Here is an 18,010-nt window from a genome sequence, read left to right as displayed (position 1 = left end):
CATATGTCTTTTTCAACTGTAGTAATTATGTAGGTGCATTTTAGAAATCTGCTTTTGTAGTTTACATCTTGAACTTTAAACAAGAAGAAACTTTCATATGCAATTGATGTCCTTCAGAAATATGACATACAGTTCTTAGCCCCTTGCCATGCAGCTCTCCATGGGAGTTCTGTGTTATGACTACATGTAATACAGACATTTCCTAATGCTAAACAGTTGCAATTTGAATGTGCAACATCCGAGGAGTGGGCCCTCAGCCGAGGAGACAGCGGGCTAAAGATGTTAAACTTGTCATGGGGCTCTACCATCTCCTCCCTGGTTACCTGGAGTGCAACTTGTCACTTGTGACACCAACATTCCTTCCTTTGCAGTAGATCTCTGGAGATGTAAATTCCAGAGAAATAAAGTAGTCCACGCACAAAGTACACTTTTCTGAACAGGAACCAAGAACCTTAAGGTTTCTGCTTGTTTACTGAATAAGTATCAATGTTAACAGTTCAAACAGTTCTTACAATGGTGATGCAAGGAGGATTCACGGGGTATTTAGATCTCTACAGTCCCAGTTATCTGTAGGCATTAACTCTCCCGGTAACTCTACTTCACTCTCTCCTGCCAGTCACTCACACTTTTCGCTTCTTAGTGGTTTCATTAGCTCTCTCCAGACTCATGCGGTTCTCATGCGTTTTTCTCAGTCCGGGTACACTCACATCTTTGGAGATGGCGGCTAAGGCTAGGCTCAGGCGGGAACAACGAACTATGACTCAGACTCTTCCATGCTCCTCTCAATTTTCCTGACTGCTCACTCTGCACTCTCTCTCTCTAGTCTCGTTGGAGCTTTCTCCCCTTTCTCTCTCTCAACGATTCTCCTTCTGGACTTCTCATTCCACTACATAAATCCAACATACATCACATGGTCAACAACCAATCCACAAACAGAGAAAAAATACAATTTTCAGACAGGACAGTACTTACCAGACATTAACCCTTCCAGTCCTGCAGACATCCAATACGCATAAACCTGATGCATCCCACAAACAAGACACTGACAAGACATTGACATAAGATAGACAAAGAATATTATGGAGGGGATCCCATTAACTCTGGGCCACTACACATGGACAAGCAGAAATGTCTCAAATGTTTTCAATTTCACAATTTCTTATTTTTCCATAGGGCTACAGCTACATGGCAACTTTAGGAGTGACATAAGTTGTGTGGGAAAGATCATACTATTGCCTTGCTGCATTGTATCCTAATGTAAGTGAATGTGTTTGCGTTATGACTGACAAGTTGACTTGACCATGACCCAACAACTGTAACAAGTCTATCAGGTTTGAATGGTCATACTTACGAGAATTTTTGGCAGCCTAAAATTTTCTCTCCTCCATTTTTAAGTTGAATATGACTCCCAATCGTCACTCAAAGTTGAATGTGGCCCACAAGGCACTAAACGCTGGAGAGCTATGCTTTAATTAAACAGTCAGATCAAATGATAATACAGCCCTAGAGACCATGAGGCTGATCATAATGCAGTCAGTGAAGATGGAAAAGATGTTGCTGGGGGAGAAGAATAAAGATGTCTTAGGATGAGGAAGAGAAAGAAGACTGCAATAGAGAGGGTCTATCAGGTGAAGTTCCTTTGCTAAGTTGCTCATGAATGGGCATCAGAAATAGAATGACATCCTTTGTGGAGATGTTTAAACTAATACTATTTGGAGCCACGATAGAAAGTGCAAGAGCCTCATAGAAACCATGAAAATGAGACCCACATCTTGTGTAGGCTCACACCATAAAACCTTACTCTCTTACTTGTTCATCGTCTTCCATCTTTTTCTTTAGAGGAAGGAGAGACAAGCCGTGAGGTCAATGTCCCCAACCAACCCCTCCCCCTTTCCATTTTCGTACCACAGTTGGGAGGGTGCATTTTCAAGTCCAATCCACACAAGGTTAGGAGTCTAAAGGAAGTTGGTGCTTCTGTATTCTACAGCCCTTAGCAGCTACTGTAGAAGGATTCATGGTATTTATAGTAGGACCTTTGATGATGGTTGTGCTTAATTTATGCATAGGATAAGATATCTGTGATGTTTGATCATGTTTGTTTCTTCAAAGGTTTCCCTGCAATGTGTAAATTAATGTAGACTAAGGTTATTATAGGATTATAAAGACGTCAGTCACACCTTTCACCTTGAAGTAAGTGACTCAAGAATCTCACGGACAATCAGGAAAGCATAGAAGTCGATCTTTCTGAAATCAAGTCAAGCTTTCCACTTGAAGAACAAATTATGAGAACAAGTAGATACTTAATTGTCTTCTGCAAACCTTATAAGAGGATGTGGCTTGTTGGAAAAGGCAGCGTGGAAAATGTGAAAATACAATCAGCATGGAGAAGACTTCGCTAAGGATTTTGTTCAGGTCAATTTTTTGTTGTTCAAGGAAAGTAATATAACAAGTCCCTACCTTTGCTGGCACTCTCCACATGTTCAAGTTCTTCAGGGAATTTCAGAATCTCTGTAAACTTTTCTTCACAAACTTCCGCAAGAAAGTGTAACAAGGTGGATTTTTGGTCCGAAGATTTTGTGTCTCGAATCTGTTAAAGAAATTACAAAATTACCATTCAGATATAGACGCCCATCGATGTACAAGCATTTATTGACTAGGAAGAATAGCACTCAAGCAGAATAGAACTACATGCATCAATCAGGTGGAAATCATCAACGTTCTGTTTTTCCCATAGACTAGTAATTTTCACCTTACAATACAAAGGCACGTGAAGAACAATTTCTGATAAATATGAATATAGTTATTAAAGCTGCAGTAAGTTGTAGAAATTGAAAATATAATATCTGTCATTTTTGCTTATTGTGCCTTCTAACCCACTTTGCATATCAGAATATATGAAATAGTTATCTGTAAGACCGTAACTATGATAATAGTGACCCCTATATACAAGATTATAAATACTATAATACTGCCCCCAATGAACAAGCCTATTAGTACTATAATTCTGCCCCTTATGTACAAGAATATAACTACTATAATACTGCCCCTATGTACAAGAATATAACTACTATAATACTGCCCCTATGTACAAGAATATAAGTACTATAATACTGCCTCCTATGTACAAGAATATAAGTACTATAATACTGCCTCCTATGTACTAGAATATAACTACTATAATACTGCCCCCTATGTACAAGAATATAACTACTATAATACTGCCTCCTATGTACTAGAATATAACTACTATAATACTGCCCCCTATGTACAAGAATATACCTACTATAATACTGCTCCTATGTACTAGAATATAACAACTATAATAGTGCCCCCTATGTACAAGAATATAAGTACTATAATACTGCCTCATATGTACAAGAATATACGTTCTATAATACTGACCCTATGTACAAGAATATAACTACTATAATAATGCCCCTATGTACAAGAAAAAAACTACTACAGTACTGCTCTCATGTACAAGAATATAAGTACTATAATACTGCCTCCTGTGTACAAGAATATGACTACTATAATATCGCCCCCTATGTACAAGACTATAACTACTATAAAACTGCCGCCCATGAAAAAGCCTATACATACTATAATACTGACCCTTATGTACAAGAATATAACTAAAATAATACTGCCCATTATGGACAAGAATATAACTACTATAATACTGCCCCCTATGTACAAGAATATAAGTACTATAATACAGCTCCCTATGTGCAAGAATATAACTACTATAATACTGCCTCCTATGTACAAGAATATAACTACTATAATACTGTCTCCTATGTACAAGAATATAACTACTATAATACTGCCCCGTATGTACAAGAATATAACGACTATAATACTGCCCTCTATGTACAAGAATATAACTACTATAATACTGCCTCCTATGTACAAGAATATAACTACTATAATACTGTATCCTATGTACAAGAATATAGCTACTATAATACTGCTCCTATGTACAAGACTATAACTGCTACCAGTACAATACTGCCTTCTATATACAAGAATATAACTACAATAATACTACCTCCTATGTACAAGAATATAGCTACTATAATACTGCCCCCTATGTACAGGAATATAACTACTATAATACTGCCCCATGTACAAGAATATAACTACTATAGTATTACCCATTATGTATAAAGAATATAACTACTATAATACTGCCTCCTATGCACAAGAATATAACTAATATTATAATGCCCCTATGTACAAGAATATAACTTCTATAATACTGCCGCCTACATACGAGAATCTACCTACTATAATTCTGCTCCCTGTGTACAAGACTATAACTACTATAATATTGACTCTATGTACAAGAATATAACTACTAGAATTCTGCCTCCTATGTACAGGAATATAACTACTAGAATTCTGCCTCTTATGTACAAAAATATAACTACTATAATACTGCCTCCTATGTACAAGAATATAACTACTATAATACTGCCTCCTATGTACAAGAATATAACTACTATAATACTGCCCCCTATGTACAAGAATATAACTACTATAATACTGCCCCCTATGTACAAGAATATAACTACTATAATACTGCCTCCTATGTACAAGAATATAACTACTATAATACTGCCCCTATGTACAAGAATATAACTACTATAATACTGCTCCCTATGTGCAAGAATATAAATACTATAATGCTGCCTCCTATGTACAAGAATATATCTACTGTAATACTGCCTCCTATGTTCAAGAATATAACTACTATAATACTGCCCCCTATGTACAAGAATATAACTACTATAATACCGCCCCCTATGTACAAGAATATAACTACTATAATATTGCTCCTATGTAGAAGAATATAACTACTATAATACTGACCCCTATGTACAAGAATATAATGAATATAATAATGCTCCTATGTACAAGAATATAACTACTATAATACTGCCTCCTATGTACAAGAATATAACTACTATAATACTGCACCCTATGTACAAGAATATAACTACTATAATACTGCTCGCTATGTACAAGAATATAACTACTATAATACTGCTCCTATGTACAAGAATATAACTACTATAATTCTGCCTCCTATGTACAAGAATATAACTACTATAATACTGTTCCTATGTACAAGAATATAACTACTACAATACTGCCTCCTATATACAAGAATATAACTACTATAATACTGCCTTCTATGTACAAGAATATAACTACTATAATACTGCTCCTATGTACAATAATATAACTACTATAATACTGCTCCCTATGTCCAAGAATATAACTACTATAATACTGCCTCCTATGTCCAAGAATATAACTACTATAATACTGCCCCCTATATACAAAAATATACCTACTATAATACTACCCCATTTTTACAAGAATTTAACTACTGAATGGGGATATAAAAGTGGGCATATTTGCTGTGTGAGATGAACTACAAGCGTAACCTACTGTGTGAAGCCTGTGGGGAGGGGGGGGGGGGGGCGGGGCAAGAAGAGGGATACTGTTACTGTGTGAGACATCACAAGGGGCATATTTACTGTCTGGGATACTACTGGGAAATTCTGCAGATGTGTGGATAACACAGGGAGAGTACTGTAACAGCAATGGGCCATAGACATGATAGATGTGCATGCCATTCTGCATAGACAAGTTGTGGCTGGGAGAAGTTGTTATGTTTGACTGGGCCAGATAGAGAAGAAAAGTAAAAGTGAATGACAGAAAGGATGTTACCTGTGATTACTGGAAATAGCTGTACAATAATCACTCATAAGATCTGCAGAGAACCTGTGCAGAGCTGATATGAATATCAGCTCTGCACCTCTATATTGGGCAATGTATGAGGGTAGCATTTGCTTTATTTAAAGCCAGCTTTAAGGTAAGAGCTCTTTACCACCCCCTAGAGGTCATACTGGTATTTGTGTATGGAGTTTTCTTTGGCATGTCAGAACACCTTTGACTTCTACTACCGTCCTTTCTAAAAGACGAAAAATACTGTAACCCACCAAATTGGAACATTTTCTCAAATTTTCCCCAAGAACAAACACAATTTCCAAAACTCAGCAATTAAAAACTGAAATGCCGAGCCATTGTTTAAAGTTAATTAGTCTTAATGAGAGCGGTTATATAATTTCCTTTTAATGTTAAAATATAATGATGAGGGGGGAAAAAACAAAGCATGGCAGCGTTTTAAGAGAACCAAAATCAATACTCAATTAGACAGCGGTGAAAGAAAACTTGGAAAGTTGGTGTTGAAACTTTTTAAATACTTTGTCTGTAATGATGTTTGTTTTCTCTTCGGGCTGAAACAAAGGCGCCGCTGCCGAACACAAATCCGAAGATTTTTAGGTCCGAGGACGCAGTGCAGCATTTTCCATCGCCGGCAGACAAAAAATATGTTTTTTGTTAGATAGGCTGACGAACGGCAATAGCCTGCAACACATGCAAACATCATAATTATAAGCGTGTTTGAAACCTTGACTGCACAATGGATTTAAGAATGTTTGGAGCCAAGCCATCCTAATATATAATACCTAGAAATTGTCTGGAAACAAAACAGAAAATGTTGTATTATTTGCCGTGGTAAATTTGACAGTATGTAATGTTCCTGGATTATGAGCCTATTGGGTTTTGAACTGAAAACCGTAATGAGTTTATTTCATTGAATGCTTAGCACGGATGGTGGCCTATTAGTAGCCTTTATGATATACCATTAATACTAAAAGGGACATTCCAGGAAACAACAGGCTTTGCGGCTTGTCTACTACTTTCACAACCATTATAAAGGATACCATTTAAAGGGGATGTACCTTCACCCTTTTAGTAACCAGAATGGAGGGGTGGGGTGGAGGGGGTAGAAAGATAATCTCTGTATGGAGGACCTGACTTGTCTGTGTATTGCAGTACATTGATTTCAGTTATAAAAATGGGTAATACTTGAGCTGTCAAGTTGTGCTGCTCATGTGACCTGCATCTATTGTTGTAGACTACCTAGCACCGCCAGTGCTCAGTGTACATCAGGTATTCTAAGGGGCCTCAGGAACAGGAGGCTGTAGTGGGTGAAGGATGGCATCATGCATGTATGTTCAATGAAAGTTAGGTGACCGCTGCAGGCAATCAGAGGCTGCAGTGTCACTGCTCTGCCCACATCCTGAGTACCATGATGCCAAGATTTTAAGATGGTAATACCGCAGCCTCCGATTTGCTGCAGTGGTCACCTGACTTCCAACCAAAGTACTTACCGGGAACCGAAACCCCTGGAGCCGCTTGGCTGTTTCCCAGGGGAGGGGGGGGGGGGGGAGCCGAAGACAGGTGAGTATTATATATTTTTCTATTTTATTCCATGCCCAGTCATTAAATAAAAATACTAACAACAAACACAGACACTATGAGAGTTCTTTTACAGAAAACAAGAGAAATCACAGCTACATAAGGCTGTCTGTCCACAGGCAGAATCATAGCGATTCTCCGCTCGCGAACTGCAAATTGTGGCATAATGTGAATTGCCGTGATTCTCCGCAGTGAGCTTCTCTGTCAGATAGGCTCACTGTGGAGATCCGTCAGCTGGCTGCGAAGATCCACCACGGGATATTGCAACGCCCGTGGACAGGCAGCCTAAAGCAGTAACTCCAGCAGACGGAAACAACACAACACTAAACTCCTGTGATCTGGGCATTGCACAACAGACCAACACCATGAAGCAATCACGGGAGAAGAAGGAGCTCCATGGTTGGCATGCCTTTGACCTTAGTTGGGATCATGTTCACAAAACTGTGTCAAACCGCTGGCCCACTTGGGGTAATGTCTTTGGATTGCCACAAAAAACTACAGAAAATCCATCCTAAAAGACCCCACACTTACTGATGACATATGCAGAAAATGTCATATGGTGCAGAAACCAAACAACACATCACCTCCAGTTGCAAACTCTCGGCACAGATTACTTAACACAGACATAAGCAAATAGTGAATATAATCCACCAAGAGCTCATAGATGAGCATCAACTATCAGACTATAACATGCACAAATTTAACTATGACAGGCATAATCACAGACAAAACAATCCACCACAACAGACCGAATATCACACTCATGGACAAACATAACACAACCACATCCATCATAGACAACTCCATCCAAACACTGCCAACATAAATAAACTGAGAAAATTACCAAGCACACTGAACTGGCCCAGAAGGGGAGACACCTGTGGAGAACGGATCGGTACTTGCTGTGCCGGTCATCCTTCCTACCACCGGGGTTCGATCACATACACTACACAAAAGTCTAGAAACATCTAAACAAAAACATATTCATGTTACTGCAAAAATCAGCTGGACTAAATACATGTTAGAATATCAGGACGTTTCTAGACTTAGGCATGCACACAAACAACACACAGGTGTGGCGACCCAGACCGAGGGAGAGCAGTTGGAAAATTTTAGATGGTAGTCACAGTGGCACAGCTGATCCTCTCCAATGGAAAACACGGCTTGGTCCTGTGTTGCACAGTGGTAAATGGCAGTTCTTATTCAAGGAGCTACCCGCGGAGTCGGGAAGGGGAAGGTGTTATTTTTTTGTGACGCTGGTTCGTGTACGGGTAGGGACCCATTCCAAACAAAAGTAATAATTTACAAAAAGTGGAGAACTATGCAAAAATGGGGATAGAACCGCTTTTTTCCCCTGGAGCACATAGTGTAGTACCTCTGTGCAATTGTTAAATTGGTGGGAAGAGACTCCAGGAGTCGGGTTGTAAAGTAAAACATAAACAGATTTGTATTCCAAGGGCAAAGGAGATTTCACATGGACTTGCTTCCAAGAGTTTGCTTTAGAGGACTATAGTACAGACAATTACATTTGTAGATATTGATCACTTCTGAACTTTTCTCAGGGGATTGATACAAGAAACTACATTTGGAAACCTTGCTTTTCCTTCCAGCTTTCCCCCTGGCTGTGGCTATTACTGGCTGACCTGGTTTCCTTTTTTTCCTTATTTGTTTCTCCTTTTGCCTAGATTGTCTTCTTTCCTTTCTCTCCTTTTCCCTTTACTACACAGTTCTTGTTCTTGGGTACTCACACTTAAGCTGTTTCTTCTTCTCACTGCACTGGCTACTCTGTGATGATTTGGCAGAGGCTTTCTCCTTAGTCTCTATCTCAGTCTTCTCTGAACTAGACCAACTTAGCTCCGCCCACTCCTTCTTTTATACTGTCACAATAGCTCCACCTGTAAAAGGATTCTATTCTACCAACCACATGCCCTATTTCCTTGCTGGCCCTGGATAGAGAACATTGCCAGAAAACATCTTACAGTGCGACACAGAAAACCACAAAAGCATGAAAACTCCATATTTTTAACACGACAATAAACATGATTTAACCCTTTGATCACTACAGAAGTGCGGTAGTACCCAACTCTGCTCAACAGCTCAGGCGGTGGCTTATCTCCCAAGGATCAGAAGACCAGTCATTCAAATTCAACATCACCAATCCTTCCATTCCCCCAAATCATCTATTGGGGAAAGTTGAGAAATACCCAAACACATTAGAGAGTCGTATAGCCCTGCCCTGGGTCCAGACAACTAAACACATATATGGGGGCAATAAGTAGAAGTGGCATCCAAATCTTAAGTACCACCATACAGTGCTCAATTATTACCCACTGCAGCATCCAACAACAGCTCAAGGCATAAAGTAATCTAATAACAGTATACAATCTAAATAACACTGATATAGGTTTACATTCATGGTGGTCAGAAGCCTCAACTTCCATGCCATAGGAGTTGTCCCCTCCAACGGGGAAGGCTGATGTGCCCTGTGTGGCTGCTCTTGTCTTAATGCCACCTCAAAGTGGGACACCATGTGATCAGATTATTTTTAAGAGACACTTATAACAAAGGGTGTCCAAACCAATCAACTGTTCTGTCCTCTCAAAAGAAATGTAACTTAAAATGATCTATAGGAGTAAATACCAAGGCCTCAGTATCATTGACTACAACCCCGAAAACAAAAAATACTATAGATAAGTAAATTAAAAACAAAGTTTTATGTATAATATATAGATTTTTTTAAAACTTTTATATGACCTGAACTATAAGTGAAATATTTCTAACACTGTTATTAGCATACGTTTTTCTGGATCAGTCCCAATTATGCCAAGTTATATATTCTATCTTCAACAACAGCTGCTTCCCCAATGTGCTGCCAAGAATCCGCTGCAGCAGCTTGTAATAAGTACAGGGGTCTAAAGGCTACAGAAGAATGTCACTCTTGTCACAGACATGTTTTAAAGCTGATCTATCAGGTCTCTTAGGGAGCTCTATGATAGAGGGAGACGCTGAGCTCCATGTTGTATGCTTTTCTCGTATTTAATTTAGTATATTCATGTGGATAGTTGTTTTCAATAGAGAAAGTCTCTGAGTTCTGTTCCCCCTGTTTACTCTTAGAGAAAGCCTGTGAGTCCTGTTTCCCCAACGTACAGAGAGAGATTAACAGCTCAACATGCAATCACTCTATGTGGGCAGGAGGAGCAGGACTCACAGGCTTTATGTTAGGTTGTGCCGATAGGACCTGTAGTTCTATGGATTTTCAGGAGCACACCTTCACAGCTGAGTGATAATTGAGTGTGGAGTTTCTCCAGCCAGCCAATCTTTTCTAGTCTGCTGCATATAAATACCAGCTTCTCTGACTAGAGGATAATGGTCATTTTACTGAGTTTACTTATTCTATGCTATTCCCACTCAAAATTGGGTGTTATGGATGCTGATCGGTAGTGTCTCTCTCTCCTTCCCTGAGAACAATATGGACACCTGTTGTCCCTGTCTGCATCTTATGCGGACCCCCTCTACCTTTTCCTTTGACAAGTGTGGCCTCCAGATGTCTGATGTCAAGTATGGTCAGATGGATGATTCCTGACACAGTTCCCTGTATGTCAACACGGTGGCTGATTCTCTTTCTCCTTGGTGTGTGGACATTTGTTATAGTCTATAGTTATAGTCATTTGTTATAGTCTATATAGGCTATAGTTTACTAGCTGTATGCATGTGAGTTCTGAGTAAGTTTCACAACACCCTAGGGTTTCGCTTTTTTGAATTTTGTGTGGTGTGTGTTTGTGCAGGTGGCCGGACATGTGCGTGAACAGCTCTGTTCTGTGTTACACGCATTCCTTGGTGTGTTGGTGTGAACTGTGTCCTGTCCTGTTTTGGATCGTTTATGATCCGTGGGCTAGTTTGATCCTTAGGTTCAGAGTGGAGCCCTCCCTATCGGGACAATTGACTCGCTTGCAACCAGGTTTCCTGGGGTTAGTTGTCTTGTTAGAATAGGGACCTGCGAGACATTGAGGACTCTTGAAGTGGGCTTGCGGGCTTAAGTGTCTTGGCCAAAATATGAACTAATACCTTATTTCATCTAGCTATGTGTGCAGGTATGCTGGTGAGTGTTTTGAGTGTTTATCAGTCATGTTTTATGTCTGTCCGTGAGTCTGGGTCCCAGATTGCAGTTCACCGTCCCTTGGTGCTCTATGTGTGTATTTGCGTAGTATCTCACGTTATACAGCCAGTGCGAACTTGTTTGGATGTGATACCATCTGCGTTCGTGCTGAAACGTGGTAATTCAGCGGACGTAACACTTTGTCTATAGTGGAGAGGGGAAGCATGACTCCCAGGCTATGTCTATAATGGACAAGTAAGCAGGACTCACAGGCTTTCTCTATGAAACACCTTTTTTTTATCTAAACATAGTGAATCATGTCAAAGAACACTGTACATGCCGGACATCAGCATCTCTTCCTCTATGCCATGTGGCCCTTTGACTTCTGAGTTGCACAGGAGTCCTAGCATGTTATTCCTGAATCAGGAAGAACAGAAGTAAAATAACATAATGTTGCCGCACACTTTATATAGTCACAACCTACAAAAAATTAGTTATAAATCGATGGTCCTATTTTGGGGGGTAAGCTTTGAAATTGGTCATACAAATGAGCGATGGAATAATCTTCCACAGCGCCACTTATTGGAATGGCAGATACCTTATGAGTCAATATCCGACCTTTTCACAGGCCTAGCAATGTAAGGATGATACTTTTTCTCTACATATATCTGCAACCTTTTTTTGCCTGTGCCATTGGTATAAGCGAGTGGAATTCCTCTTAGGAAATAGCAGCACTTAGCTCCGGCCGTATTCATCAAACACGGGAACTTGTTAAACTGCATGTTTCCCATATAGCTTTCACTTCAAAGGGGCCTATTATTGTAATGGTCACATAAAGCTGTTTTATCAACCTTCCCTGCTGCGACGGCTGCGGCTCAGATCCCCCTCTCCCATTTTGCCCATTCTATGATGTATATTTTTAAAACTATCCGTAGGATGGGATTTGAACAGAGGGCCCGCAGAATTAAAGTGCTGAATTAGTGTTCCTCCATATTTAACATGCTGATAAACTGAGTGCATGGATTTAATATCTACAATTTGTGAGCTTAGAAGGGACTTAACCAGCCACGGGATAACGGCTCAGAAATGAATGTATAAACGTCATATGCTGGGCTCTGGAGAAAAGTCCTGTAGGTGAGAAGAGCGGGAGGGGAACTGGCGCAGTGGTTGGAATCTGCAGAACACTTTGTCAGGATGAAAGTGGTGGAACAAAAAAGACAAAAAGTAGCTTTACTCATTTCTGTCCTCTTGTACCTTCATGCAAAGCAGCATTCCCTTATGTGAAAGGATATTTATAACACTTGGCTCATGAAGGAAATGCCAGACAGGAAGTTAAAACCGTCACAAAACAAGAACACCGAGACCAGAAAGAGAGCGAAATGAAGCAACATAGCAGCACAGATTTAGATGCATTGGCAAGCTGTGCAACAACTCTTACAGACAATACAGGAGGCAGTTGTCTATGGGTCTGCTGTATGTGGACCGGCTCGGTATGCATGCATCCTAATTAGAGATGAGCGAGCATACTCGCTAAGGGCAATTACTCGAGTGAGCATTGCCCTTAGCGAGTACCTGCCCGCTCGGAAGAAAAGATTCGGGTGTTAGCAGGGGAGAGCGGGGGGGGGGGGGGGGGAAGGGGGAACGGAGGGGAGATCTCTCTCTCCTTCTCTCCCCCCCGCTCCCTCCTGCTCACTCCCGCAACTCACCGCTCCCCCGCGCCGGCAGCCAAATCTTTTCTTCCAAGCAGGCAGGTACTCGATAAGGGCAATCCTCGCTCAAGTAATTGCCCTTAGCGAGTATGCTCGCTCATCTCTAATCCTAATCATTTGGTTTATGCAGAAAAGACTAATTCATTCTTCAGCAAAGGAAAAATACAAATATTGCAAGTAGTGCTGAGCGAACTGAAACAGTAGAACCCTGTTTTGGGTCCACCGCTGCTAAAAGTTGGGTTCGGCACAAGTACGAACCTCAACCAGTTTGTCTTGACTAAACAGATTAGAAGAAAATGCAGTGAAAGGAAGAGGATGATGAGGAAGGAATTCTTCCCCATCCAATTGTTTTTCCCTCTTACTCTTTCTGTTCTTGTTCCTTTTCCTAATTTTATTATTTTTCCTCTTTCTCCTCTTCCTTTTTTTCGGTAATATGGAGCTTTTTGGCTCTTAGACTGTGTTATGCACTAGTTTTTGGGGTATTGGTGAAGTTTTAATTCAGTTCAAACTAATTCAGACCAAATCGAACATTTTTCCAAAATTCAGCAAACTTTTGTAAACTTTGCTTAAAACTAATTGCAAGGGTACCGAGATTGAAGGCCAATTTGTAATTTGCTATACTGTGCAGTGCCTGTTGGCCAAAACTATTGCTGACATCCTCCTAAGACCCCTTCCAGTCATGGGTTGTTTCCGTACACAGGATCCCCTTGTACTGGATCTCTTTCCTCGAACACGCTATTCTCTGTATACTAAACACATAGTTATGCAATAAAACCCCACACGGTTGGTAGTGAAAGCTTGGCCCCGGCTACTCTAGCAACGATGATCCCATTGGAAGTCACTCTGGATTCTCCCATCTAACGTGGATTCACACTGAAACTGATCCACAGAAAACTTGCCACCTGATTTTATGCTCCGGGGTCACAGAGAGAATGTCCATACAGGGAACCCCACTGGTAAAAGTGTTGGTGTCTCTAATGAGGTGGCCATTCAGTGTACAACCGAGCTGACAGAGAGCTGTATGTAGTACATCATCATATAGTGCGCTCTCAGCAGTGGTGACTGCAGGTGGACAGAATTTTATCACACATCCCTATTGCTCTGTGAAAGGATTTAGAGATCTTTATGTGGAAAACAGAGGTTTGAGGCTCCCCAAAATATAGAATTTTATATCTATTTAGGTTAAATATAATGAAATTATAGTTACATTTTGTTCTCTCAAATCACCTATGTTAAAGGGAGTGGAGAAGGTGAGTATCACTTTGTTATTTTACAGCATAACTCAGAAAACCCCTTTAACCGCCAAGCCAATGGGAATGCCACTTCCATCCATGCAGTCAGAAACGCCCATTTAAATATTCTGCATTTGCCCCTTGAGGTGGGCATCATTTTCATATTACTGTCGGACCACCTTTTTGACCAGGACCCATGTAAAGAATAAAGCACCATCCCTGATCAGTAAGGAGGAATTGTATACTTCTTCTGAACCACGTCATAGGTCTCTCACCCAGCAACTTGCTGCACACTGATGAGGGGCAGAAATCCCGAAACAGTTTGTCTGTGCATGGTTATCGTTGCCTTATGGAGAAGACTCTGGCTTTCGCTTATATTTACAGTCATTTTTACAAGACTTGTTAAAAAGTCTGACATTGACTTGCAGGAATGCTGCCTTCCAATAGGTGGTGCTATAGAGGTATGTTCCATCTCCTCATTTGCATCAATTTCCCAGAGGAGCATGGATGGTCTTATAAGTCTCCTCACATCTACTAGCTGTTCTTCCTAAGGAGCAACTGTACCCTTCTGATCAGGAAGCAGCACAATCTTCTGTCCTTGGTTATCATAATATCTAACAGTAATGACTAATTCATGTGTAAAAGGCCATGAAGCCACTTTAGTCCATTTCACTTCTCTCCATGTAATCATCCAGCCAACGATTCTTTATTCAAGATTATTACCTGGCAGTATTCATTTATTTTTCACCACATTTGATAATTGTGTAAGGGCCTGCATTAGAGCGGAGGGTTTATAATGGCGCAAAATAACAGCTGTGTAGATAATCAAGAGAACAAATAGAAGCATAATTGTCATTCCGCTCAGGAACAATGTGCCCCTCGTAATGATGTAAAATGACCCCCCCCCCCCCACAATCGGAAGAAGAGACGTATCCGAAGAATGACATCTCTGAGCTATGTAGCTTACTTACAGAACATGCAGATATTATCATTATGACCAGCTTTAGGGTTAACGTGCTCTTTTTAAAACAATTCCCTTCCCAAAAAAGAACAACCTATAAAGTAGCAATAAAAAAGTTAGTGAACCCTTTTGAATGACGTAGAGTTCTGCTTTGATTACAAATAAAATGTCATCTGATTGTATCAAAACACAATTATAGATAAACAAAATGTAACTAATAGCCCACAAACAGTTGTAACATTCATGTCTATTATTAAGCACATTGAATAAATATACACAGTGCAGGGAGAAAAAAGTAAGTGACCCTGGCTCAATGATGTCTCCAAAAGCCGATTGGCAAAATCTGTTGCAGTCAGGGCTCACTCATAGATGAGTATAATACACAGTCCTAGAGGTCCACTGATTTACATTGGGCCATTTGGATATGCATTTTTTTTACATACATGGTTTATGTGTGTAAAAAAAAGCAGCATGTGCTATTTTGTGCAAATATGGAAGATGGAACAATCTCCACATACACCCATGTGAGTGAGACCTTAAAGAGATGAGATTGTAAGTGCAGGTTTCACATATGCTTTGCCCAATAAATAAAGACACGCGACTCCTGGTTACTGATAAATCTGTTCCCAAGCCTCAATATAAAGAAATTTCAGAAGGTCTCGAAGGTTGTGGTATAGAGATGCATGAAGCTGGAAAAGGTTACAGAAGCTAAAGATCTGGGTGTACATCAATCCACAATTACATTGTCTATAGAGAGAGAATATTCTTTTCCTGCTAGGAGCAGGGATCCTGTGAAGATCTCTCCATGAGCACAATGGGCAATCTTGACAGAGGTTCGAAAGAGCCCAAGAGGAACAGTATAAGGCCTGCCAAAAACTCTGCAGCTGCAAAACCTCTGTTCATGTGTCCAGTACTAGAAACCACTGAGCAAGAATGGGGCTTATGGAAATACACTAGAAAGAATACCATTGTGGTCTGAAAAAAAAGGAACCCTACTTTGTTTTACATGAGACCAACTGGATGTTCCACTATGCTTTTGGTAAAATGTTCTATGGATGGATGAGATAAAAGTGAACTTTTTACCATAAATGCACAACAGTATGTTTGGAGAATAAAGAACAAACGTGATCCAACTACGAAGACAGGTAGAGGGGCCATCATGGTTCGGGGCTGCCTCAGGTCATGGACATCTTACAATCATTGAGGAAACAATGAATTATAAGGTGTGCTAAAACATTTTATTGGAGAATGTAAGGGCAGCAGTTGACAAGCTTAAGCTGAAGAGATATTTGGTGATGCAACAAAACAGTGACCCAAAGCGCACAAGTAAATCAGCCAACGAATGGTGGTAAATGAGGAGGATCGGTACTTTGGAATGGCCAAGTCACAGTCTTAACCTTAACCCTATCAATACACTGTAATAATAACAGTCAGACCACATTTTATTAGTAATCAATGCAGAAACCCAGGGAAATCAGATGGTTCACTATTTTTTTCTTGCAAATGCATGATTGTAATGTATTGATGGGCTTGTTGGGGGCTCTTTCATGATGGATGTTCTTGAGCTCAGGCTTCATGTTACCTCTATCATGGGACAGGCAAACCTACAGTATAAGTTTGAATGAAGGGGTAGGTCAAAGTGGTAATGACACAATTGACTGACTATTGCACTCCAGGGAAATGATAAATATGACAAGATTAAGTGGCCACACATTTCTGACCTTAATATATAGGTCATGGCTCAAATTTGACTACATTGGGAGGTTTTGTTTGCCTTACTTTTTGCAAAAATGTTGTAAAATCTAAACTAAGAGGTGCAGCGGTCATACAAAACTAGCGATACGCTGCTCTGTTTCTTACCAGGAACTAAAAGCTATAGAAGAATGTTTATGGACCTTGCTGCTCACTTGCTAATTATACGCGACACCACCATGGATGATGATGATATCGTATACCATACTGTGGGAGAAATGGCCAGCCGGAATCGTGATCCCCTTCTCTATTACCAAACAATGGGAACAGAGATGGTCAGCAGGTGGTTGGCTGATAGACTTTGATGTCATGAACCCTCTGAAGCAGCTATACCCATTTTGTTTGTTGGAACAGGGTCTTCTCTCTTGAAAGGATATCCAGGCATGAAATGCTGGTAATAAGAAATATAACAGTTTTCCATAGAAAAATATTTCTGTGAAATTGTATTCTGAAAAAAAATGCACAGAAAAGCATTATCCCCCAGAAGGCACATTATACATTTCTGAGGTTCTGACACAGGATATATGTCTAGATTGACACTTTTAATAAAAAGGCATCACTTTCCTGATCTTACAGATCCTCTTCCAGGGTGACATTTCTAACCTTCTCACTTTAAATTTAATAGTGCTCACCTGCTATGAGAAGAACAATGGCAGGCGTCCAGCCTTCGGCACCATGTAGAGAGCGGGTTCTGATACAGGACCCTCTAGGATGCTCTATTAAAATGGCACTCTCTATAGTTTGCACTAGTCATGCCATTATATTGAAGTTATGAGAAGAGAAGTGGGCACTGCCGAAATATAACTGGGCGACTGGCACAAAGTCCCCAAGGCTTCCCATAGAGCGATGTGACTAAGGATGACTTCCCTGAGTGTTCAACAGTCCTTCTCATCCCTGGATATTATATAATGCAGAGCATAAA

At 40.2% G+C, this 18,010-nt stretch overlaps 1 protein-coding gene across 2 annotated transcripts in view; it reads right to left on the bottom strand.

The window, feature by feature from the left end:
• DIAPH2 (diaphanous related formin 2) overlaps positions 1-18,010 on the bottom strand; it is a 1,247,874-nt gene that overhangs the window by 530,213 nt on the left and 699,651 nt on the right. For both annotated transcript variants that reach the window (XM_066581425.1, XM_066581424.1), the window contains one exon: positions 2,458-2,587. In XM_066581425.1, coding sequence (XP_066437522.1) covers positions 2,458-2,587 — 130 coding nt within the window. The remainder of the gene's footprint in view (positions 1-2,457; positions 2,588-18,010) is intronic.

Source organism: Eleutherodactylus coqui, chromosome 10 (assembly GCF_035609145.1).
Source record: "Eleutherodactylus coqui strain aEleCoq1 chromosome 10, aEleCoq1.hap1, whole genome shotgun sequence".
Lineage (NCBI taxonomy): Eukaryota > Metazoa > Chordata > Amphibia > Anura > Eleutherodactylidae > Eleutherodactylus > Eleutherodactylus coqui.
This window is presented reverse-complemented; position numbering and strand designations above follow the sequence as displayed.